Raw genomic sequence first — 27,190 nt, forward strand, 5'->3', positions numbered from 1 at the left:
TCGTTCATGAACACACACCCTCTGAGCTGAAGAACCAGTCGTTCATGAACACAAACCCTCTGAGCTGAAGAACCCGTCTCAGAGTCATGAGCAGGAACCGGATTACTTCAAAGAACTGGTCTTCTCATCACGAGAAGGGCCGCCCAAAAAGATCTTGCCTAGAGCCGTTTGCTATCTAAAGCCTACATACAATATACAATTAATATAAAAAGTTACACACAACACATATATATTTACTTGTATAAATATAAATATATATATATATATATATATATATATATATATTTATATATAAATTTAATATAAATATATATATATATATATTTATATGCCAATGCCTGAGTCTTGTGCAAAAAAATAAGTTAGTCTTATTGTTGCCCAATTTTAAACAGAAAGCACATTTCTCATTGTGTTGTAACTCATTTTTATCAGTTCACAAATTTTTACTTCTTTGAAAAAAATTATACTTTTGTCCCTTATCGTCAGGTTAAGTTTGAGTGACAAAAATCAAACATCCCACGCTGGGTAAAGGGCAGTGTTGCAGAACTTACGGTAACGGGTCTGATTGATTGACGAGAATATGTGAAGACAGCCCTGTTCTCCTGGCATAAGGATGGATAATATAAACAAGCTCTACATTAATGTTTTTTATGCACTCTGGAACCTTATTTACATGTATAATCATAAATCATGATTTGTTATTATAGATTAAACTACACAGCAGTTTATAAAGTAATGAAATGAGCTCCATATTTACCAGCTGCAATATTAAAGTGGCAAGTTAGCACTAATGAGAAAAACTTAAGTTAGCATGACAAAGTAACATTAGCTTATATGAAAAAAGTCACTTCAGCATCTATTATGTATAAGATGTATATTAAAATTACATTTTCGGGGCAACATTTAGGCAAAAGGAGTGTCCCCAATGCAAAGTTTGTGCAACATCTTAAATTGAGAAAGTACAACAATATGACAAAATATTCTGTAGAAAAAAAGACATTTTCATTATTATAGGTGGAGTGGTGATCTGATTAAATCCTTAAAATTGCAGTCAGTCTTACGCTCCATGTTAAACAACACAAAGTCTATAAATGATTGACTCATGATGTCACGCTCCTGGAACAGAGCAGAGACTCAAGTGCAGAGACAGGCACTGGAGACGAGATGAGGTGGAAAGCAAGGTTCTTAATTAGGCACCAAGCAGTCATCCACAGGAACACAAAACAACTCCAATAGGGAGCGGACCAAAAATCCCAAATCCGTAGCCAGGCAAAGTCACAAATCATAGAAACAAACACGAGGACAAAATGCCGAAACATGAAGCACACACGAGGAAAAACACAGACGATCTGACAACCAGAACAGGGAAAGCAGGGGAGTGTATATGTGTGGGGTTGTCAGAGGGAAAAGCCAGGGGCAGGTGATTGAACACAGGTGAAGTGAATGAGAACAATCAGGAGACACACACACACATACACAGACACATGAGGCAAAGCCTAATCATGACTCATGGGATACCTGGAATACCGTTGAAGGGTTGCATGATGATGCGGGGGCGGGTGTGGAGCGGGGGCGGGTGTCTCTATTGAGGCTATTTAAAAGAAGCTGACTCGGCTTCCCCAGTATCATCTCAGTCAACCATGGGTCGCCCTGGGATTCAGATGTGGACGTGGACACTTTGTGTTTTCTTCAGCTGTGTGGGTCGAGCATTGGCAGGACCGTAAGTTTACCCGAAACTGTCTCAGAGAAATAATAAGCGTGTGGTTGACTTTATTGGACATGAATCTTTGCTGCCAGTTTTGGAGTTTCTTCCATATCAGATCCAATAAGATCTCTACTGTTTGTTTCTGTGGCTGTAGGCAGTACATGGTGGCCATTCCTGCGACTCTTGAAGCTGGGGCTGAGGCCAAATTCTGTGCAAGTCTCCTGCAGCCCAACGAGACTCTGGTCATGACCGTCACTCTGAAATCTTCAGAGGCGAATGCAATCCTCCTTACGCGGACGTCCAATACAGAATTTCATATGTGCACTCAATTTGAGGTGAGCTCTCAAGACTTGATTCATTTCCACAAAATTCCTTGAAAATGTGTTCAAAACCTTGATGGGACCAATATGTTGGTGTGGAAAACTATTTTGAGCGTGTATGGAAAAAGTTCCAAGTGCTTAAATATAACAAGTAACATTAATTTATATGAGAAAAAGTTCTGTTAGCACATAACACACTCAATTTAAGGTGAGCTCTCAAGATTTGATTAATTTGCTCATTTCCAAAACATTCATTGAAAATGTGTTGATTAAAATACAACATTAGAACCTCAATGGGATTACGCAACACAGATTTATAAACAATAGCATACACAAATATTCATGAATTATTTTTTCAGTATGAGAGAGTAAGAGGTTCTCACCGTGTTCGTCAAATATTTTTTGTCACAGGTTCCTTTAAGGCCGAATGAAGAAGTGCAGAATTTCGAGGTGGAGGTACGAGGCAACACTTTTTACTCAAAAGAAGTCCGGAAAGTCCTCATCAAAGTTTATCATCCAAAGACATTCGTCCAAACAGATAAACCAATCTACCTCCCTGGACAAACAGGTAACCTTGAGTTGATGATCTATGATGTTGTATACAATATGGTACCACACTGTAATATAGACAGATTTCCCCTTTAATAGGAATTGGGATGTGAGTGCAACACAGAGTAGAACATAATGCACCTTGCTTGTTTGGAGTTCAATAAATGCAGCAGTCATCCTTGCTTTCCTAAAACCTTTTGTATTTTATGTCAGCATGGAAAACTATTGTGAGCATATGTGAAAAAAGTCACGTTAGCATATGAAAAAGTTGCGTTAGCACTTCTGAGAATAAATTACATTCGCATATGATAAAGCAACATTAGCTTCTATGAAACGAGTTATGTTAGCATATATGTAAACAGTTATGTTTACATATATGCTAACATAACATTAGCACATGTGTAAAAAGGGGAAGTTAGCATATATAAATAAGTAACATTGGCATACATGAAAAAAGTGCCTTTAGCATATATGAAAACAGTCACAGTATGTATGTAAAAAGTTATGTTGGCATATATGAAATGTTAGCTGTTTTCTTGCTGCACCAGTTAAGAACAAAGATCCCCACAGTCCAGATATCAAATGAATTATGTTACACTTTTTGCAATATTAATTAAAAATAGTGTGTGAGCTATCTTACTATTAGATTGGTGCTTTTCTTCATCACCAGTTTCTGTACAAAATGATCCACCACCGATTTATTTTAAAATCCAAGGCTGTGAGCAGATTACGCTCCTCTCGTCTGTATCTGAGGTGACTTGTGTCCATGTGCTGTAGCACCTGGGTGTTAGAGGCAGACTGATTAAGAATGGTTAGAGTAGACGGGGATTTTCAACAAAACTACCTGTCAAACCTCTGCCCTTTTTACCAAAACCATGAGTCCAATCAACAAGATATGGGTACCATGAGAGAGACAAGACTCTGCCCAACGCGCTGATGTGGTTTTTATTTTTGTGGTGTTAAAAATGTGAGCTACAGAGCAATATACAAAACTGGGACCTGGTTTCTTTGAGAAATTAGTGGTGATATTTAACATGGAGTCTAATGGAGCAGTTGGTTGAAGTTCATGTCGCTCTGCGGCTCTTTGAGCCAAATCTGTAAGTCTGTTGGATTCCATAGACACATGTATGCGACGAGCACAACATGTTCTATCGTTTTGGCCAAAACTGATGTATAAAGAGTAAAAATTGTGGAACTGGGAGCAATTTGTTTGGAAACATCACAAAATACTTTTCATGCTCTGCTCCACTCTGACTGAGATGTCATCACTCTAGCGCTGAACATTCCATGCAATACACACCCATTATAAAATCTGAAACGGACCCAAAGTCTTCCTGAAACTTAATCTGTGACTTAATGAAAACTGTGCTAGCTATCAAAATGCCCATTTGACTAAATAAAGTCCAGCATTTTGTCTACGTTTTAAACTTCAAATCATTTTTCTAGGTTAAAGTATGGCAAGTCTATATGGGCCCAAAGTTAAGTGTTTTTAGCTCTATTGACGCCGAAACCCCATTCAAGTGAATGGAGCAATTTTCGGGAAACCGGCTGGGCGAATCTCTGAGAAAAGCAGTAGCACACCATTCCCGGTCAGGCCGCACATTTTGATATATTTTTTGTGTTGGCAACACTGCAAGACGCGCGGCAAACTTCTGCACTGAAGAATTAATAATAAACCCGCAGGATTATAGTCGGTGTGCTTTTGTGCCACAAAGCCACACTGAATAACGTAAAACCAATAGAAAATTATCTATGATTCTAGCTTTTACTAACTTGTGAATTCAACAGTAATAATATAATTTCTGAGCAGTTTTACTAGCCTGTTAGGATGTTTATCACTGTTGTAGAAGAGCTGCAAAAGCTTCATGTTGAATAATCTCTCTTTATTCCTCTCAGTGCATTTCAGAGTCATCACACTGGACTCCAAGTTGAGACCTGCCAATGGGCTGGTGAGAGTTTGCACAGTCTTTCTTTTCTTTAGATCTCATTCACGAAACCAGTGTTAGTGATACTGTTGGATAACGGTGCAGGTTTTAAAGTTATGTAATGAAGTGATCGACATCGATGTGCTGTGGGTCAATAGTACAACCACGGCCCCTTTAGGTAAACCTTCCAACATTTCAGCTGACTAATCCATCACCTTCTCACACTAGTTTATCATTTTTATGGTATTTTGAATCGGTAATAACAGTGAAGCTATACTGAAGATTAAATAGAACTGTGTTTCCATTAAAGAAAAAGAAAAGCTGAATGACAGAGACGCTGAGGAGTTTTTATGTTAATGTGTGTCCCACGTTTTATATTTGCAAATCATGAATAAAGAGCTGAAGTTGTGTTTGCAGTAAATCTGTGGATTGGGAAACACCACTGATTTCTTACTGAAACAAGTTTTTTTTACATTCAGCTGAATTCATAAGGACTCTGTATGATGCAAACCAGCTTTAACAAATCTCCATTTTTCTTCTCTTTTTTTTTGCAGTACAATATCATCGAAATTGTGGTAAGACTAATAGGAAAATATCCACAATTTAATACACAATACATAAGAATGAAAGTAAAACTAAATCAAACTTTGATTCATAAATGAAGACCTTAAAGCAAGATGGTCCAGTTCACTTATTTGTATTTTAGAAATTCCGCATGTTGATTTCCTGAAAACATGCTTTATAAACTGTGATGTCAACATGTGAGAGTAAAGTTCTACGAGGTGTTTGACACTTATTCTGATAATGATAAGTTGTAAAAATAAACACTACAGTGGAAGGATATTTCGGAATTTATTTTGTTTGTATTGTAATAGTTTTTATTCTTTCTGTTTTCACTATGTAAAGTGTCTGAGTACCATTTAAAGCGCTATACAAATAGAATGTATTATTATATTTCAAACTGACCAACTTGACAAGGCATTTATGAACGATGACTTTAAGTACAAAGCGTAAGCTTAAAAAATCATTCTTGACCTTGGAAACTTAATTTAATAATATATATATTTAATTCTGCAGGAATTTCTGTTTGTGTAACTGGGCACTAATATTAGGCTGCATTGATCGGGATCAGTTTGAGAGTAGTTTCAAATAGTTAAATAGTAGGAAAACAAAGAGTACACATGCTGTGCGTTCCAATACCTTTACTACCACACTATTTAGTATGTTAGAAGACGTAAAAGTGTGTGATTTGGAATGCAAAAATATAACTTCACAGCAAACTTGTGGCCTAGTTTCTTCTGCCATCTCGTTGAAGAAGAAATGAAGTCCTTATGTTTGTCATAAATACTTGTTCTTCACATTTTCTTTATTTGACAGGATGCTGACAACAACCGGATTGGACAGTGGCTGAATCAAACGTCCAACAGTAAGATATTGCAGCTTTCATACGACTTGAACTCTGAGGCCCGTGTAGGGATGTACAGAGTTATTGTGACGATCGGGTTGGAAAAAATAAGTCACAACTTCAAGGTGGAGAAATACGGTAAGTTCCTTTTTTTTATAACCTTCCATTTCAATCCATATTGTAATGAAGCAAGAATGCTAATAAACATATTTTGTCCCCAGTTTTGCCTAAATTTGACATAAAGATAAATGCATCCTCCGAAGTAAGTATCGATCAGGAGGAAATCAAAGCTGAAGTATGTGCGATGTAAGTAAGCGCTCTTTTGCCCGTTACACTCTTAAATAATTCCAAAACTGGTCCAGTTTGGTGAGTGAATGAATGTCCTTCTCATCAGGTACACATTCGGACAAGCTGTTCCAGGCAGTGTTGTAGTTGAGATGTGCCGACCTCTAAATAACTACTATAGAAGGCCTCCAATCATCCCTGGCAATCCGCCGGGACTCCCTGACGTGGTCGCCCCATGCCACAAGGAGACAAAGCAGGTACGGTTGCTATGGCGACAGTCTCATCTCTGCTAAAAAAAGGTGCATATAAGGGTTGACCCAGACGGCAGTCTTCAGCTCTTAAAAAGTCAAGTAAACGCTGAAGTTTCTTAAACCTCCATGGTTTAAATAAACTTCAGGTGGTTCCTCAGGTGTCGTTGCTGGGGCCCCTGGACATTTGTGTGAGAGTGTATTTATTTACATGTGTTTCGTATGCATACACAGAGAGTGAAGCATATCCTAAACTTTACATGTTAGTTAACGTTGGTAAAAAATGAACATTATGATGATTGTGCTTCTATAACTTTAGGGTTTGAACTGAAAAAGCGTAACAAATGGCCCGTTTAAAAGTTAATATTTATTAAGGAGTAACAAGGGTGTTAAATGGGGTAAGTTTGAAATGCTCTTTCATTTGATTTCATTGTATTTTATATTATTTCATTGCTCTTTTCTAGATGGACAACAAAGGCTGCGCCACGTTTATCTTCACAATGTCAACTTTCACAAAAGTTTCGCAAAAGGTGCTGCAAGATTACCTGCAGATCCGGGCCAAAGTGGAAGAGGAGGGCACAGGCAAGTCATATAATATTCTATATCATATTTATATGAAGAAAAGAGAGAATTACACTGCCGTGTTATGAAACAGTTGTTGTAACGTGGAGGCTTCTCGTACAGGTATTTCAAGCAAACGAGAGCAGAGAATAACGATTTCATATGTCGTTGGAAAGCTGTCTTTCACCGACACGCCCAAGATTTATGACGAAGGCTCAAACGTGGAGGGAAAAGTAAGAGCATGTGGCCTTCACATCTTTGTTGTGATTTTAGATTCGGTGCATTCTCGGTGATACGACTGTGCTTTCCAACAGATTCAAGCGGTTCATTACAACAACACGCCCATTCCCGACATGCCGCTTTACCTGTTCGAGGGTGAAACGTGGTCAACACGCCGGCTGCAGAATCTCACGACCAACAACGATGGAGTTGCCACTTTCTCATTCAGCACGGCTGAACTTAACGGGGACATCAAACTCCACGTAAGTAACAAGTAGCACGACACTGGTTTCTCAATAGGACGCAAGGTAAAAAATATGAATGGTAGTCAACAGCGAAAGAAATGTGTTATTGATCCTGTTTGAATTCGGCCATTAATTACACATATGTTTGTCAATCTCTTTTACCCGAAGACGCCCAAAAGGTCTCTGTTCTGTTCCGAGGCTCTGTTCCAAATGTCGTAGAATGGACTTTTCATACAAAAATATTATTAATGCTTCATACATGCTATATACCAAATTAACGAAGAGATTCTGTTCAACACTATCCTGCAAGCCAGTGTACACACTCCAAACACAATTCTCAAAATTGAAATAAGCAACTAAAAGAATGTCCACAATATCACTCTGTTTTTTCACCATTGCTGAGCCGACCACACACTCCGGTAGGCGCTAATAGGAAGAAGCTAAATGCTAACACGGAAAACCGAAATAGCAGACAACACGCCAATAACACACTGAATCCAAAGATATCTTCACTATTTATCTACGTGAAACCACCACAGAGCTGTGAGTAAACAAGCACCAGAACAACAAACCACTTCACCACTAATATTTCAAAAACTCCTTACCTTTGTGCTGTTTTGATGTAAACAAAGGCATATTTCCCCGGGTCCTACTGTTCTATCAACATCCTGTGGCGGCGCTGAACTGTTTCCTGAAGACATTGGGATCAATCTAACTTAGGGTAACTAACATTTGACCTATTTCAGTTTTGGCCAATGGGTTTGACCCATGGGGGCGGATCACGGTTTTCGATTATTTTATTGGCTTAAAATTCTGTCAAACAACTCAAAGATCGTATCATACACTACTCGCACTCTTCCGGGTTCAAATCTTAAGTCACATGCGCAAATCGGCCAATCACAGGCCTTGGTAAGGTTAAATTACATTCCGTAAAACTGAAATTCAGACATAAATGAGCCATGTTTTACAGGTTATTATAGGGCCCAGGCTCTCAAAATGATGCCAAACTGCTGTATTAGATAGATTGAACACTATTAGTGATAAAAGAAGTGATATATATATATATATATATATATATATATTAGTATATAAAACTGCTATAAGTGCTGCTTCCAAAATCAGAATTGACGTTGGCTGACCTCAGCTGACCTTGATTTCTCAGGCATACTTCACTTTATCAAAGCCAATTTTTTTTTTTTATTTTAAAGGACTGCTGACATGTTGTGATATGATTTGGGAGAGTTTAGGCCTGCTTCTGTATCAAATCAATAAAAGTGCTTTTTAGGCACAAAAAAAAGGCGAACCTGAACATTTTCAATTTGAGCTGTGTTTAACATTCGTCCAGCATTTACCAGTAACATATACAATGATATGTACACATCTTAACAAAGCTCCCCTCTATTTGTGTTATTATGCCATTTAAATTAATCAAATAGACCTTGTAGTTAGCGAGATAAGCCCCTTTGAGTAAGGGTAGGACATTTTCAAGCAGAGGGCTAAAAAAAGGCCTAGGGTTCAAGAGGTTAAAAGATAGATTTGCAAGTCAAGAAAGTCTCAGTTTGTCGTAACATTTAGTTTTGTGTGAAACCGCTCAGTGAACATCTTCTACTATGTACGTCCCCAACTAACATTGCCGTTAGCTTGGTTTGCCAGCTACCTAGCTAACCAAGTTATGTTCCAAATATAATGGTATTTTACCTGCTAAATAGCTAACTTAGCAATGTAACGTTATCTTACCTGCTAGCTAGATAACTTGGCTATTTTTATCAGCCGGAAAGAGTGAGACCTCATTGTTGGTGTGAGAAAATCCTGGTACTAAACACATCGTAGCTTCAAAAACAGACTTTACTTAAACCACTTTTTGGCATCTTTCTAATTACGGATTTTCACCGTCTTCTACTTCAAAAGCTTTATGACGTGCAACATTTTTAGATTGACAAAAATCATATGTGTAATTCATGAACAATTCAAACAGAATCAAATAATTATTTGCTTCTCACCATTGACTACCATTGATGTTTTTTCAGAAACTAGGTCCCATGGTGGTCAAACAGGAAGGGCTTGATTTATCTCTAAACCTTAACATTCACTTTGGCTGTTAAAACTTTCTTCTGCCTCCATGAGCTCCTTTATAGTTTCTTTTCTTCTATCTAGGTCAGCAGCTTGCCGACATATGGCTACCCCGGTTACAGAACACCGCACTATGAGGCTGGACATCACACCGTGTCGTTGGTCCGACCTTCAACTCCACACACTCAGACGGTCAGCTCCCTGACGGTGAAGCAGAATAATAACCCACTTCCATGTGACACAGAAGAAGAGTTCACCATCCAATACACTGTGGTAGGAGAAGCCCAGGGCTCCGTGGATGTGATGTATCTGGTGAGTGAAATATGAGCAATGACGGGGGGAAGATGGTTTTATAATGACTTTTTACATCAGATAACTGACATCTGGCTCAAAGAAAACACACGTAGTACCTTTAATACCGGGTTTCTGAACACATCTCTACCTTCCGATAACATAAAACACGAATGTCTCTCGCTAGAGCCAGTTTGTCCGTTCTGGGCTTCTGTAGAAACATGGCGGTGCAAAGATGGCCGGCTCCGTGGAAGACGACCTGCTCCCTTTGTAGATATAAATGGCTTTTTCTAAGCTAAATAAAACATAACGATTCTTAATTTCAGGTGATTAGACAACTGATTAAAACATAGTTACGAATATTGTTTTCCATTGCTGCCAATTAATCCCCCTAAATGTTACCCACTCGTTTGTCCTTTAATAACAGCAAACAGCTGTAATCTGCTGTTAAATTAGGTTTTTTCTACATTATTCATTGTTTGGCAGGCCTTATCCCGAGGAGTCATCATCATGCAAGGAGTTCAACGGGTCGTCGTGCAAAAAAATTCAGGTGAGCAAAGAATGAAATGAAATTACCCTTTAAAGCTAGCAAATACTTCTGTTTTATTGATGAATGGAGGTGATTGTGGTTCATATATGAGTTGGTTTGTTTGTTTCAGTGAATGCGGGCGAGGTGTCCTTTAACCTGTTAGTGTCTGCTCACATGGCACCGTACATCCAAGTTGTGGCGTACGCCGTCCTCCCCAGTGAGAATGTGATCGCCAACAATGCCGACTTCCCCGTCGAGAAATGCTTCGGTCACAAGGTCGGTGTGAGCTGAAGACGTCACCGTGCTAATTAAATAAATATCAAATATTATCTTGTAAAATGTAGTTTTGGTGATAAACTTGAATAAATGAAGTTGTTTGAAAGAGATGTTTTCACATGAATATAAAATTGATATTAGAGATGAATTATGAGCTGTTTAACTTCCATTATAGATGACAACAACAATAAAAAAAGATATAATTTAAAATATTTGACAGTTTACATTGACTTCAGGATAGTTGAAATTATTCCTCACAGTTGCCGTACCAGTGCTTTACCCTACAAGAAGCATTTATATTGACATTTTAGGAAAAACAAATAAACCGTGATATTTACTGTTACCATAGGTTTAGAAGGCGACACTTTTCTAGTAATGCGGGTTACGGTACCTCGGCGAGCACGGATGCCAAATCCTAGCGCTTGAATGCTGCCAAGAAGAGCAGTGAGTTTCATGATAACGCCTCATCCACCACTAACTGTCTTTTCTGTGTCAGGTGTCCCTGGAGTTCTCTCCGTCTTCGGCCGTCCCAGGAGAGGAGACCACCCTGCAGGTGACGGCCCAGCCAGACTCTCTGTGCGGCGTGAGCGCCATCGACCAGAGCGTCCTCATCAAGGAGCCGGGGAAAAGTCTGGACGCAGACAAGGTAGCTAACCACAAATCCATCTGCATTTACTCCGTTAACGTTTTCAGATGACACTGGTCTCTTTTAAGACCGGCCTAAAAACCTTTTTATTCAGGAAGGCGTTTCTGACCTTGTGCTAAATCACTGTCAGCTATTTCTTTTGTGTTTCTGTTCATTCACTGTTTTCTATTATGCTTATGCTTACTAGTTTTTTTTATTATAGTTTGTTTTAACTATGTTTTTACTATGTACTGGCTCTGTGGCACTCTGAGATTTTCTGAATGAAAAGTGCGTTACAAATAAAATGCATTATTATTATTATTATTATTATTATTATTAATCTGTCTTCCCTTTCTCCCCCTTATCAGTCGTCCATTATACATTTTGAAAATGGAAAAAGTTTAGATCACATATGTGACGATATGAAGAGTCTGAAAGATAACAATATTAATACATTACAAACAACAAAAGAAAATGTTATTGTGGTGTTTGTGCATGTGAGCGTAAGCATGGACTTGTTGGGGGATATTGGTTTATACACCTGCTTTAACTCATAAACAATAGTAATGCTACAAGTCTCTATGACTGAAACAACTATACATATAATATAACAGCTAATTAAAGAAATACATGAACAAAACGGCAATTAGATTTTCTTTTAGACAACTTTTGAAGATAGACATTTTTTTTTTTTGTTAGTTGGGAAAAGTCATTCCATAGTTTGGTTCCTCTAAATCTTATTGAAAATTGACCTCTGCCATGCCTTTTCTCTTCAGATATTTAACCTGTTGCCCGTCTCAAAAGTCTCCAACATTCCATATCTGGTTCAAGATTCTATCGAATGTCTGCACGTGAGACCGAGAAGATCCGTCGTGCCGTTCCCCAATGTGCTGACAGAGGACGCTCATACGACTTTCGCGGTACAAACATGAATGCACAATATCTTTATATTGTTTCTCTGTATGTTTTGTTGTTGCACATTTCAGTTGACGCCTGTATGTTGTTGTATTATCTAGAATGTGGGGTTGAAGATGGCAACAAACTTGCTAATCCGTGTGCCTTCGTGCCTCAAGTACAAAGGAAGACAATTCAACCGGGGCTACAACTATGGTGACTTATTTTGTTTTGTTATTTTGCTCTATTAAGTGTCACATTGCTGAATATTTACCAGCATTAAAAACCAGGTTTTTCAGTGCTTCTGATGGAATATGTTCTGTTTTATTTTCAGGTATTAATTACATGAATCCACGTCGTCTTGAACTCGTGCCCATGGCAATGGCTGCTCCAGGTCCTCCAGGTCCTGCAGCTTCCCCACCTGATAATTCACCAATAGAGACGATCCGCACTTTCTTCCCTGAGACCTGGATATGGGACCTGGTAGAAGTGGGGTGAGTTTTTTTTTTTTTTTTTTTTTTTTGCACCACAGTCCTTCTCTCAGACCTGATGGCTCTGAGGACACTCAGGAACATGTATTAGTTAGGCTTGGCTGCTATTTACTGGTTCACCAGGGTGCACAGCACCAGAGGTCAGTCTCTACCATAGACTATAAGAAGTGGATGCATGCATTGGTTTGTGGACTGCAGTTGTGAAGCCTTGAGTTCGGCATTTTGGCCGTCACCATCTTGGTTTTTTTGCAAGCACTTGACACGAGAAGGGTGGAGCTTAAGTACAACTGAACACAGACATATTTAGGCGACCAAAATATTCCAATTAACTTTGATAAGGGAAAAAAAAAAACTGTTAAAGAGTTAAATTGTAAGACAAAAACACCGCCAACTTCCAGACCGGACGACGCAGTGGTAGAGACTTGTCAATCACAAGGTAGTCCCGCCCTGCTACCTGCTAGCATATCCTGCTTTATAGAGATTGAGACCATAAACTCATGTTTACTGAGGTAAGCTGCATTCTCTCTAGTGTCCACCAGGGGGCGACTCCTCTGGTTGTATAGAAGTCTATGAGAAAATGACTCTACTTCTCTCTTGATTTATTACCTCAGTAAACATTGTAAACATGAGTTTATGGTCTCAATCTCTAGTTTCAAGTCTTCTTCAATACAGCATGATGTTCATTTAGTAAATGATGGTCCATTTAGAGTCAAACAGACCATACAGTAGGGTATGCTTTAGGGCGGGGCTACACAGTGATTGACAGGTCTCTACCAGAGACAGATACAGCGTCTCTACGTCACTCCTCCTCAGTCCACATATGGTCACTTCCTGTTCACTGGTTGCAAAAAAACATGATGGCGACATTTTTTACTTCTATTAGGCGTTAGTGGTCTGCTCACATTGTCGTTCTTTGACTAATCTGAATCATGGAAGTCTGATGTTGAAGTTGACAGAATGTCTCTGTGTGTGTGTGTCTGCTGTATCAGAGGCTCTGGAACGAAGGACGTGTCCCTCACCGTCCCAGACACCATCACCACCTGGGAGACGGAGGCCTTCTGTCTGTCCCCTCAGGGTTTCGGCTTGGCCCCCCGTAAAGAGATCACCGTCTTCCAGCCCTTCTTCCTGGAGCTCAGCCTGCCCTACTCCATCATCCGGGGGGAGCACTTTGAACTGAAGGCGACCATCTTCAACTACTTGAGCAGCTGCATCATGGTAACTGAGGTTTTCATGTGGACTTGAATGCTAACGTCAAGCATGCTAACGTACTCATCACAATGCTAACATGCCGATGTTTAGCAGCTGTAATGTTCACTGAGCTTATTCCTCGATTAGACAAGATCCATTATGGTACCAGGTTTGTTTCTTTGTTTCGTTTTCCGTTTTAGATTCTCAGTTCATCGCCATAATGCCGCCGCGGCAAGCAAATAAATGAACGTCTGAACTTTGTCAAGTTTACGACGTAGTTTCACAGGCTGCCATTTTTATAAAATCTGGGTCGGGTGAATAAAAAAATTAAGGCTATTTAATTGTATTACAATTTGTCTTCTCTCTTGACCAATCAGTGGTCTGAGGTGTTTTAAAGTTCTTCAAAGCTTCATGTGTTAAAGCTGCATTCTCTCTAGTGTCCACCAGGGGGCGACTCCTCTGGTTGTATAGAAGTCTATGAGAAAATGACTCTACTTCTCTCTTGATTTATTACATCAGTAAACATTGTAAACATGAGTTTATGGTCAAGTGTTGCATCATCATATTTTGGTTTGATACGCCGTCTCAATATAAATGTCCAGTTTTAAAATATACATTGTTGTCTCTCTTGACCAGGTCTCCGTGGCTCCGGCCCCCTCCTTAGACTACACCCTCACTCCCCTCTCCGGAGACAAGTACACTGCCTGTTTGTGCGGCAGTGAGCGCAGGACCGTGAGCTGGACCATGGCCCCCTCAGCCTTAGGTGAGTCAGGCTTTCATCCACACTGATGTTACAGGCTGTGGGATCCACCTCAGACTAAATGATTTGACACTCTTGGATCTTATTTTAGGCGTCGTGAACGTGACGGTGACCGCTGAGGCCGTGGCGTCCCACGCTTCTTGTGACAACCAGATTGTGAGCGTGCCGGAGAGAGGTCGCATCGACGTGGTCACACGGTCTCTCATCGTGAAGGTCGGTACTTTAAAACAAGATGACGAAGTTCTCACCCGTCTTATCGGATGGAAAGTCTCAATGATTTTGTTTCCTCTCAGGCTGAAGGAATTGAGATGTCAAAGACCTACAACTGGCTGCTCTGCCCGAAAGGTCAGTGCATTTAATGTAATTATTTAAAGTCACTGTGAGGAACTTTTACCTGGTCCTGAACCAGTCTCAGTGTAGTCCTGGTCCTCTATCAGACCTCCATCAGTAAAGAGACCATCAGAGAGAAGATGGTCTGTTTCTAGAGTTATTCTTGATGCTCGTCATTGGAGCCACCGGGTCGGATTCTGGTGAAACCAGATGAAGTCATGCAGGTTCACCAGTAACTCCTTCAGCTCAGAGACCAGTCCACCGTGGACAGACCCAGATCTTCCAGCAGAGACCGGTCCACCATGGACGGATCCAGCTCCGGAGGGAGGAGGAGAGCTCAGCTTCCGGCAGCTACAGCAGTGTCTCCTCCTCCTCCTCCAGGAGCAGAGCTTCTCCTCTCTGGGAGTCAACACCGACACCACGCTGCTGGAGACTCAGGACGTATTGCTGGACCCGCTGGAGGGAAGGGAGACCAGAACCAGGACTGAGAGGAGCAGACTGTCAGACCTGCTGCAGTAACATGAGAGGTTTTCTAAAGAGACTCTGGTGATCAGAGACACTACCACTTTAGTCCACAGGGGGCGACAGAGTCAACACAAGACGAAAGTTCCTCACAGTAGCTTTAAATACATTTTATCTAGCATCTTATTTCCAGTCATACCTGTTTCAGTTCATGATCCGCTAACCATCCGTTAAACCTGAATGATGTATTTGTTTTATTGCTGATCTGTTTGTTGTCTGTCCACAGGAGAGACTCTGACTGAGGAAGTAGACCTTCAGCTCCCCGGGGACGTGATTATTGGATCAGCCCGTGCTTCAGTATCAGTCCTGGGTAAACTAAAGAATCCACTTTGGTTGAGTTTTGCTGTTAACCAAACAAATCGTTACGCTTTCAAATGATCAACTTGAGCATTTAAAAAAAACAGCTTTGTGTTTTTATCAGAGCTAAACAGAAAACGCAATCCTATTTAATAATCTGGAGGAAATAATGCAAATATGACCATTTTAATGAAACAGTACCAAACTGAATGAAATGAAAAGTGCATTTATAATAAGCTTCATTCGGGCAAGATTACAACATCTTGTAAACCAGAGCTCAGGTCAGTCACATGTTCGGTCTTATGCCACGTTCAGTCGCCGGGGACCATTTGTGGTCATTCGCGTGATACGCGCCATAGAGGGGGTGTGGCTTATAGCCCTGGAAGTCGTTCAAATGTTCGCCATTTATTTCCGCCATCAACCATGGAAAAAATAAACACTATCTGCTTAGTACTTGTTGTGGAAGTCCCAGATATCCCGGGAAACTAAACACCGTCATGTCTGGTTCATAACATAGTCCGGAGGAGCTCCGTGGATTTTATCGAGTTGTATTCACTGTGTCTAGTGAGCCACACGTCGGCTGGTTTACTACAGTTGTATCAACACAAAACAAACTGATTTTGCTGTGATTGCAATACACAGCTGAAAAGGATGCTACGTAATGATGCCGTTTTGTAAAAAGTCTGAATTCATGTTTTGTTAGTTCTCTACGCAAGACGACAAGCAAATAACTTTTAAAATACTTGTTTTCTCAATGGAGCTCGGATCAATCGGTGCTAGGCTATGCTAACATTGTAGCAGCTCCAGCAACACTCATTATAATGTCATCTCCGCATAAATACGGCAGCGTCTTTTTCATACCATATGGTTTATACACATAGTTGCGTCCGGTCTCTACTAATATGAGGTATCGTTTTTGTGTGTGTGTGCAGGTGACATTCTGGGCCGAGCCCTGAACAACCTGGATGGGCTGCTGAGGATGCCGTACGGATGTGGGGAGCAGAACATGGCGCTCCTCGCCCCCAACATCTACATCCTCCAGTACCTGGAAAACACTCAGCAGCTCACCTCAGCCATCAACGACAAGGCCACCAAGTTCCTGACCAGCGGTGAGTCTAGCTAAAAACAAAACACATTTAAGACCTTTAATTATGGGAAATGTACCCACAGTCTGGTGCTGGATGCACCCTGGTGGTGACCTTTGGTTGCTTCCTTTCTTTCCCCCTTATTTCCTGTCATCAAAGCATACAAGACTTCTTACAGACATTTACTTTAAATCATGAACTCAATAAATATCAATGTGTGTGATGCAGGCTACCAGAGACAGCTGAACTACAAGCACCGTGATGGAGCTTACAGCACGTTTGGATCAGGAACAGGGAACACCTGGTGAGAACAGTGATGATGTCATACAGTTTAGCTTTTCAGGGCTTGACATGAACCCTCTGAACCCAGAAACCCGTCGGCGAGATTGAAAAGCATATTTTTCTTGAAGCAATCGTGGAAACTGCAGCGTTTATCAGAGCCAAAAACGACAACATGGCGACGGCCGTAATCCCAGATGGCGACTGCAAAATCGTTTAACTCGAAGTCCACGAACCAATGATTGACGTCGCCATGACCACGTCCACTTCTTATATACAGTCTGTGCTTTACTGTCGAGCCCTGCTTTCATACTGACAGAGTAGATGATGAGATTCCACTTCATCAGTTATTGTGATGAAATGTGACGTCACTCTTTCTTAAAACCCTGTTGTCCCTCGTGAGAAGTTCTTCAACGTGCTACATGAACACAAGCATGTACGTGATGTCTTATTTAATCGTTTTAATGTCTCAACTTCCTCCTCAGGCTGACTGCGTTTGTGGTGCGATCGTTTGCCAAAGCCCAGTCCTTCATCTACATCGACCCGATAAAGATGGAAGAGTCCGTGAATTGGCTGAAAGATAAACAACGAAATGACAGCGGATGTTTCGAAATGTCAGGAAAACTCTTCAACAACAGAATGAAGGTAAATAAAGTCACTCTGGAGTTTGTTTTAACATATGACTTTAAACATCTCAGTCATAACTTCTGTCATTTGAACAACTTGACTGAATTGAGACTCGTGTACCTGTTGGACCTGCAATTTCCTCATGACAATCATCTGTGAAACAGGGCACAGACACTATTTACTAACTGTGTTATCAGCAGTTGTGCAGCCAATTGTAAAATAATCACGGTTCAGATCGTATGACAGATCAGATCAGCACAAAAGAAAATATAATAAAGCAAATATAACTTTTAGATTCCTGATCACGTGTTTTTTTTGCTGCTTATACTAATTATTGATCATTGATGATCCATATTAACAGATACAGATCCCTTTGTTGTTTGATTACAGCAGCTGCTCTACAGAATATTAATTTTTTCTTTCGTCGTCCCAAAAATCATTTAAACCAACCTGAAGTCAGTAAACCATCGAATATTTCAGTAATTTATAGTATTTTCTTTTCTTTACTAAAACACATAATTCAAATGATTGGGAAATAAAAGATTGTATTTATATAGATTAAAATAAATCTCCATTATTAAGTATAATAATGTGTTTAGAGCTCGTGTTAGGAAGTTAAACATCATAATTCATCTCTAATATCTATTTTATATTCATATGAAAACATCTCCTTCAAACTACTGGATTTATTCAAATTTATCACCAAAACTACATTTTACAGATGACATGAGAACACATCATGATAACGTTATAATGTAGCTTCAGCCAGTACTCATGTTCACTGAGCAGAGCCTGAAGGCATCATGATGTCACTGAAGTGAACCTCCGTTGGTTAGCCGTTAGCGGTGCTGCTAACGTTACTAGCTCTCCTCTGATTGGTTGTTTACAATGAAACATTATCAGAGATCAGAGACTAGAAACACAAGTTCTACTGAGTCAGTGAAACTTTATTTACACTGTGATGGTTAACGTACGGATCACGGATCATCAGCGGTCCGTTACTCCTCTACTGGTTACCAGTGATCAAAGTCTCGTTGTTGGATGTTGCTGATGATCTTTGTGTCTGCATCATGTTTCCTCTCTGCAGGGCGGCGTGTCTGATGAAGTGACTCTCACTGCTTACATCACTGCTGCCTTCCTGGAGATGAATACGTCCGTAGAAGTGAGTAGAAACAACTAATGCACCACGAATAATATCACTTTAGATAAGAATTTTCCTTTGTTATGATTGTTACACAAACCAAGAACTTTACACAGACGAGAAAGAAATAGAAAGTTATGTTGATCAACGTTCTGTCCGGTTAGTTGGTTAACGTTACGTATTGTTTTAGAGTTGATGGGTTAAGTTGAACTGCTCTGACTGACTGTCATGTCATAAACTTAAATTTTAAAATAAACTAAAATTTAAACACAAAAAGTACAAATCAGTGAGGAAATAAACAAGTTCATCAAACGTAAATAAGATCAAACCCAACAAAATACCCAAAACTCACACACGTCTTCCACAGTTTGGTTCAATACCAATAACTACCACTAGGTGTTGCTGTACTATTTATATTAAAGTAAATAAAAAGAATAATAAATTATAAAAGCTCGCGAGAAACGGCTGTAATAAGTTATTATAGTTTTTGATATACTTTTTTGTAAATAAATGTCAATCTTAGTTGTTTTTTGTATTAATATTATAACATTATATATCATTTCAAACATTCACAGTCTGTCTGAGATTGTTTTTTATGCAGGCAGTCGTTTCTTGTAAAAATCTCCCAAGTAAAATAAGTTTTATTCTATCAACAGCAGGTCAATCAGATTCTTTTTGCTCTTCTTCCATTAACTGAAGTTCTTTGTCTAAAGTTTTGCTGATTATATGAATGCGTTAGAATGAACTCGTTGTGTGTGTGTGTGTGTAGAACAATAAAACAAGTTATTTATAATCTGTTCTAGAACCCTGAAGTGAAGAAGAGCCTGTTGTGCCTCAAAGGGTCCATGGGTGACCTCAGTAACACCTACATCACGGCTCTGATGGCGTACGTCTTCACCCTGGCAGGAGACACGGAGGCCAGAGGTCTCCTTCTGCAGCACCTGGACTCGGTCTCAATACAACAAGGTGAGAAGGGATCCTCCTGAAGGAAATCTCTGTCTTCATCACTGTGAATGGAGCTTCACCTTGTCTGTCTTTACGTCTGTTTTTAGGAGGTTTCCTCCACTGGTCTCAGACATCAACAGACACGTCGGCCTCTCTCTCCGTGGAGATCAGCTCCTACGTGCTGCTGGCTAAACTCAGCGCCTCTCCGACGACTGAAGACCTCGGCTACGCCACGCGCATCGTCAGGTGGCTGACGACCCAACAGAACTACTACGGAGGCTTCTCCTCCACGCAGGTAGGACAACAAAAAAACAGGAAGCGTAAAGTGCTGGACTGTGTTAAAACGAACAAAGTATTCTCTTCTGGAACAAACAAACTCTGGCTTAGCTGTGACCTGTAGAGAGGTGAAGTCCTGCCCCTTCAGGTGCACCACCATGGGACCTTATTTCAGAACAAATATAATAATAACTTTATTTATATAGCACCTTAAAAACAGAGTTTACAAAGTGCTTTGACAGACAAAGCAGCAAAAGAAAGGCAATAATGAGACAATCGATATGATAAAAATAAACTAAGAAATAAATAAAAAGTGAAATATATATTTTGTAAAATCAACAAATGAAACAGAAAATTAGTTTGAAATATGTACGGGAGACAAACTAGTAACTGAGCTATCTTACTTTTAGATTGGTGCTTATCATCACGTTTCTGTACATTTTAAAATCCAAGGCTGTGACCAGATTACTAGATACTGATAACTAATAATGAGCTGAAAGGGAGGTTTTCCACTCATTAAGTTTGCGATTCGTGCAGTTTTATGGCAGACAACAGAGGGAACTAGAACATTTCACAAGAAATGCCCGAAGACGTCGCAATATATATACACGCCAATATTACCGGTAGTGTCATTGAGGTTCAATTGAGATATCGCTTCTCTCTTTTCTGGGTTTTAGAGTCATACTCTAAGATTGATTCTTGTATTTGTGATGGACAGTCCACAAATGGCTCCCGTCATTTCTGTATTGAGATCACCAAAATATTATTAACAAAGAGGAAAGACTCTGCAGAACGCGTTGATATGATGTTATGTTTGTGGTGTTAAATATGTGAGCTACAGAGCAATATACAAAACTGGTACCGTATGCTTTCTTTGAGAAATTAGTGGTGATATTTAACATGGAGTCTAATGGAGCAGTTGGTTGAAGTTCATGTCGCTCTGCGGCTCTTTGAGCCAAATCTGTAAGTCTGTTGGATTCCATAGACACATGTATGCGACGAGCACAACATGTTCTATCGTTTTAGCCAAAACTGATGTATAAAGAGTAAAAATTGTGGAACTGGGAGCAATTTGTTTGGAAACATCACAAAATACTTTTCATGCTCTGCTCCACTCTGACTGAGATGTCATCACTCTAGCGCTGAACATTCCATGCAATACACACCCATCATAAAATGTGAAACGGACCCAAAATCTTCCTGAAACTTGATCTGTGACTTCATGAAAACTGTGCTAGCTATCAAAATGCCCATTTGACTAAAGTCCAGCGTTTTGTCTACGTTTTAAACTTCAAATCATTTTTCTAGGTTAAAGTATGGCAAGTCTATATGGGCCCAAAGTTAAGTGGTTTTACCTCTCTTGAAACCGAAATGGAAGTGAATGGAGCAATTTTGCTCAGTTTTTCATGATTTTCGGGAAAACCGCTAGGCGAATCTCTGAGATAAGTCATAGCACACCATGCCCGATCAGGCTGCATGTTTTGATGTATTTTTTATGCAGGTGTTGGCAACGCTATGTGAGGACAAGCGCGCCAAACTTTTGCATTGAAGAATTAATAATAAGCCCGCAGGATTATAGTCAGTATGCTTTTGCACAGGCAGCCTTTGTGCCATAAAGCCACACTGAATAATGATCCAGTTTGAATTTCCCCCTCCCTCTAACGGCCCCCGCCCAATCCTACGTTAGCAACCGTAATTAACAGCATTCCAACAACTAGGCGCAGGAGGCCTGTCAAGCTTTCAGCAGTGTGTACGTTAAATTTGACAGATATCCTCAAAGTTTAGATATGATATTTTTTCTCTAGAGGATTTAAACTGAAAAAGCTTCACACGCCTAGGCTTAGCAAAGGGTCAATTTGTGCCATGAATTACAAACTGAGATTTTCTTAACGTACAAAAGTATCTTTTAAATTGACAAACGTGTGATTTGTGGCACAATTTAAACGGGATTAAAATAAATGTTCAACAGTTAGAGACCTGAACTTGGTAAAAGTGAACTCCTACATATGAAAGCTTCTGCATGTAGAAATAAAAATACATTCAAGCACATAGAGTACATTGTTTTTTTGTGTGTGTTGTAGGACACAGTGGTGGCTCTTCAGGCTCTGGCGCTCTACTCCACGCTGGTGTTCAGTCCCGGTGGTTCGAGCACGGTGGCGGTCCAGTCTCCCAGCGGCCAGCTGACGTTTGATGTGAACCAGAACAACAAGCTGCTCTACCAGGAGAAGCTGCTGCAGGACGTGACAGGAAAGTTCAGTCTGGAGGTTCAGGGCAGTGCATGCGCTGTGATGCAGGTCAGTGGTTCACTGCAGGATGTGCGTGCACCCCCACATACACTGATAATACGACCTAATGTCAGCAGCCCAGTAGCTGGAAGGGCCATACCTCTAATTCACCTCCACCGGCACTATGCTTTGTGTCAAAGAAAGGGTGTAGTCTGACTATTTCAATTATTATTAAAGGATTTAGTTAAATACATTGGGAGATACTGAAACATATAGACATTGAGGAAATATATATATATATATATATATATATATATATATATATATATGTATATGTATATGTATATATATATATATATATATATATATATATATATATGTGTGTTCATATTCAATTTATCTGCATTTATTATTCCACCTAGAGGCAGCAGATCACATTGCACAACATGTTATTTTAATTTGTAAAGGAGGATAGTTAGCTTGACATTTGTTGTTACCATAGCAGCTAACAACACATCAATATATTCTTTTGTGTGGGTCTAATAACTACAAAATGTCTGTTCTGCTCCTACTTTATTTCTATGCTTGTAACACAGGAGAAAAGACAGATATACATTTTATTTTTTAGCAGTAGGTGATTTTTAAAAAGATTCTCAAGCCTGATGCATCATGAATTTGAACAATTTTGAGTAACAATCTTGTTTATGAATATTAATCCTCGCCTTGTGTACCTCTTTCTCAGATTTCGCATCACTATAACATCCCGACTCCCACTGCTGTCACCACTCTCAGTGTCGAGGTCACACCAGAGGCCACCTGCCCCAGCAAAAGACTCACTCTGAGGATCACGGTCCAGTAAGTAGTCAGCAAGCAGATCCACGTGAACTCAGTAACCGTTGGTAGTGATGCGTGGGAGAGATGTTTATAACTTTGTAGCAGATTAACATCACAGTTTTTATTCTGCTTGTATTATAGGTATATTGGAAATGAGATCAGTACAAACATGGTGATCCTGGATATCAAAATGCTCTCTGGGTTTGTCCCAGACCCTGAGTCTTTGAGTGCGGTGAGTTTATTACATTAACTTTCACCTTTAGGCTTCAGCCACACTGCTACGTTTTCCTTTTAAAACAAAAATGCTCTCTGTCCAGACCACAGACTGTATATGAGAAGTGGACGCAGTCGCTGTGACGTCACTCATTGCTTTGTGGATGTTTTAAGGGGCTCCAGTTTGCCATTTAGTCCGTCGCCATCTTGTTCTTTTTTGCATCCAGTGAACAGGAAGTGACCATATTAGGACTGAGGAGGAGTGACGTAGAGACGCCGTATACGTATAGACCTGTCAATCACTGTGTAGCCCCGCCCTAAAGCATCCCCTGCTTTATGGTCTGTTTGACTCTAAATGGACCATCATTTACTAAATGAACATCATGCTGTATTGAAGAAGACTTGAAACTAGAGACCATAAACTCATGTTTACTGAGGTAATAAATCAAGAGAGAAGTAGTCATTTTCTCCGTTTAGAGAGATTCACGCTTTGTTAGTTCTCTCAACAAGACAAGCAAATTACTTTTAAAATGCTTGTTTTCTGAATGGAGTTTAGATCAATCCTTGCTAGGCTATGCTAACATGCTAGCAGCTCCATCAACACTCAAAATAGCACCATCTACACTCAATGTAGTCGTGTGGATGTGGCCTTAGTAGAAATAGAAAGGTTTTCACCTGTTGTTGAAGCACCCGGCTGACTTGTCGTCTCATCGCAGCTCAAAGGCGCCCTGCTGGTGGATCGAGTGGAACACAACGGGGATCACATCCTGGTCTACATAACGGAGGTGAGGAGGAATTCACAGCCAGGAAACGAGACTCAACGCTCTCCAAGATTTTGTGACTCACGGCTTCGTCTTGTTTTTGTTCCTTCTCAACAGTTAGTGAAGGAGCTACCCATCAACTACAGATTGGAGCTCATTCAGGAGCTCCCTGTGCAGAACCTGAAGCCAGCCGTGGTCAAGATCTACGACTACTACCAGCCGAGTAAGACCTGAAGAACAGATATCACAATACTGATTCCTAGTCATACATGTGTTCACTGTGATAGACTGTTCATCAATCTCTTCTTCTTCTTTGTTTTCTCTCAGGTGACCAGGACGACACAGAATACATCCACCCCTGTGTTACAGGTAACAATCTGTCACAACATGCAGAAGCACTGCTGTGGGTTTTATATACAAAATGTCATTTAATAACCAAAAACATTTTCATTGCAACCTCAAAAAGTATGTTTAGTTTATTTATTTTTGCACAATTTAAACGATGAAAAAAATAAAATAAACAAATATAACAGAGGTAAATAATATAACAGTGCAGGAAGAGGCAAAAAAGGCAAACTGGGCTTATTTGAAGCCTCCATCTATTAGGGCCCAACCCTCTGATGTAGTCGGAGAGGACCTATTGTTCTTCTGATGTTTATTATTATTATGAGTCTTTCAAGGGGGAAAAGAGGTGCTTGGGCTACACGTCCATTCTTCAAAATGTGCACAAAAATCTGAATCCGTGAAAATAACAAGGAAATTTGGCCGTTGGACTAAGGTCAGACAAAATGGCTTGATAGCGCCCCCTATAGAGCAGCCTCAACATTGGGTTTCACCTAGCTGTATGAAATTTGGTAGGTATGTGGAACGTGATCGGACGTACAAAAATACCTCAAAGAAGGTATGCCCTAAACCCAACAAGAAGTCAGCTACTTTTAATTTTATGATGTTTTTTGACCATTTCAAGGCATCGTACTTCAACAAACTCCTCCTAGAGTTTTGACCCGATTGACTTCAGATGAGACCTTGGCAGTGAAAAGTTATCAAAGGATCAAAAAGTTATCGAACTATGTATCCGTGGCAGCAAAACACCATTCACCATAAAACAGGAAGTTGTTTTTACTCGGTGGTACATTGTCTAATCTGCTCCAAATTTCTCATATGTCATAAAATCCTGACCCTGAACATATGACAATTTAGATTCATAATCATAGCGCCACCTAGTGGCAACAGGAAGTTATGGGTTGAGTACTTTGACATCCTGCTCCTCACAGATTAATCATATCCCTCTCAAATGTTGTCAGAAAAGTCTTAAGACCTTGATAATGCTTCATTGTGGCAGCTTGACGAATTTCGATCCTTTGCCATGAACGAATAAACTGATGTAACTCCACTCCACAATTATGTGTCATAGCGCCACCTACTGGTAACAGGAAGTTAAAGTCTCTATACTATGACTTGCTTTTCTTAGTAGTAAAATCAGATCGACATGAAATTTGTGCCACACAAATGTAAAAAGTTCATAATGCCAGCCACAAATTTTTGGATGTTTCGTGGAATGCCGTGGCAACGCAGTCTTCACGGTGAAAATTATAGGTGCTTTTGAGGGCCTACAAATGCTCGAAACATAGCCAAACTTGCTACATAGATTTAAAGCCCAAATTGTAGTTATCTGTTATGATAATAAGGCTTTAGACTGGCAATTCGACTCAATAGCTCCCCTACAACATTTTGATGAAGCAACCCTTGAAGTACGTTTGACTTAGATGTACCAAATTTGGTAATCATGGAATGGCGTGGACGTGATGTGGCGGCCATTTGACATGGTTCGCCATCATACATCAAGCTGTTGGAACTCGACTTTGTCAAAAATTTCCCAAACTTGACATACTTAAGAATAGTCATGGCTTGTGGACTTCTGCATGCCAATATTAACTTCTAGTCATAGCGCCAACTACTGGCAACCACAGACGTATGCAGGATTCTATAATTACATCAGTCCAAACACTGAATTCATTAAAAGGGTTCGTGGGCACACCACCAAAAAAAAGACTTCTCTGATCTAAATATGTGCAAAGTAAGATGTTTGGAGAGGAAAATGAGATAACGCAGGTTTTCAAATCGCGCTTATATGTGGAGTTTTCATTAATGGTAACTTGAATTGTTTTTGTTTGTTTTGGAGCCAGACCGTAATGTAAAGTAATTTCATGCAACGTGAATTTTGTTCAATAAAATCAACCTGCACCCAACCTAATTCATGTTATAGATTATACAACATGGGATCCCCTTTTGACTTAAACTTATTTCTCTACAAGAGAGTTCCACATGGAACTATACATTCTGCCATTTCTCCTCGACTCTTCCCGCTTTGAGTCACTCAGCAGTGATTGTCAGAGCTACCTACAAAAACAAACTTTGACAGTCTGTCAAAGCACATTCACACACTTTAGTTTTTTGTCGAACTTTACAGGCTTACATTTATGATTGTATTTGGAGCTACACTCAAAACATTCGAGGCTTAAGACCTGGCAAAATGACCTGGCTATGCCATTGGTCCACGCAGGAAATACCGTTTAACTTGTGCACACAGTGTCTGATGGTCACAGAAATGCATGGCCGCATCCACCATAGTCCTGCCAGTACGTGCGTGAAGATGCGAGGGCCTGATCAATGCTGCTTGCAGCTTTAATATAATATTACAATTTCAGAGAACATAAAATTAATATGCATAAGATATCACTACTTATTGACAAGATGTTTTTACAAGATATGAAATAAATATATAATAGATTCTTATACATGATTGTTTGTTTATTTTTTATGTTTTTGCAGCTTGAAGTGAGAAGTAGAGTCAGTCATCGAGCGGTCGCTGATTCCAGTAAAAGATGAGTGTTGTGTTCCTGAACACCGCATCTACAAACAGTCAACACATATTTTTGTCCTTTTGCAGCTGTGTAACTATTGTATCAAGTGAAATGCATGACGGACAATAAAGTGATGTGAATGTGGCTCCTAAAACTGTGTCTTTTGTTGAACTTCTACTGTTTCATCTCATCCCAAAATGAAGAA

General features: G+C 39.9%; 1 protein-coding gene across 1 annotated transcript; it reads left to right on the forward strand.

Annotated features, from left to right (window-relative positions):
• Positions 1–1,640: 1,640 nt before the first annotated feature.
• On the forward strand, positions 1,641–26,958 carry LOC306701598 (alpha-2-macroglobulin-like; the record flags this gene model as incomplete). Its single annotated transcript, XM_079166954.1, has 36 exons — positions 1,641–1,720; positions 1,860–2,040; positions 2,437–2,593; positions 4,471–4,523; positions 5,054–5,074; positions 5,877–6,042; positions 6,126–6,210; positions 6,299–6,446; positions 6,902–7,019; positions 7,122–7,231; positions 7,313–7,480; positions 9,617–9,844; positions 10,310–10,373; positions 10,483–10,628; positions 11,125–11,274; positions 12,030–12,173; positions 12,270–12,363; positions 12,482–12,641; positions 13,628–13,853; positions 14,463–14,589; positions 14,678–14,799; positions 14,880–14,931; positions 15,665–15,748; positions 16,668–16,844; positions 17,049–17,124; positions 17,585–17,744; positions 18,814–18,888; positions 19,671–19,833; positions 19,920–20,107; positions 22,170–22,382; positions 23,056–23,168; positions 23,289–23,379; positions 24,077–24,145; positions 24,239–24,344; positions 24,449–24,490; positions 26,954–26,958. 36 exons carry the CDS (start codon positions 1,641–1,643, stop codon positions 26,956–26,958), a joined length of 4,362 nt encoding a protein of 1,453 aa, XP_079023080.1.
• Positions 26,959–27,190: the final 232 nt, after the last annotated feature.

The sequence above is a fragment of the Pholis gunnellus genome (assembly GCF_910591455.1).
Source record: "Pholis gunnellus genome assembly, chromosome: 9".
Taxonomy (NCBI): Eukaryota; Metazoa; Chordata; class Actinopteri; order Perciformes; family Pholidae; genus Pholis; species Pholis gunnellus.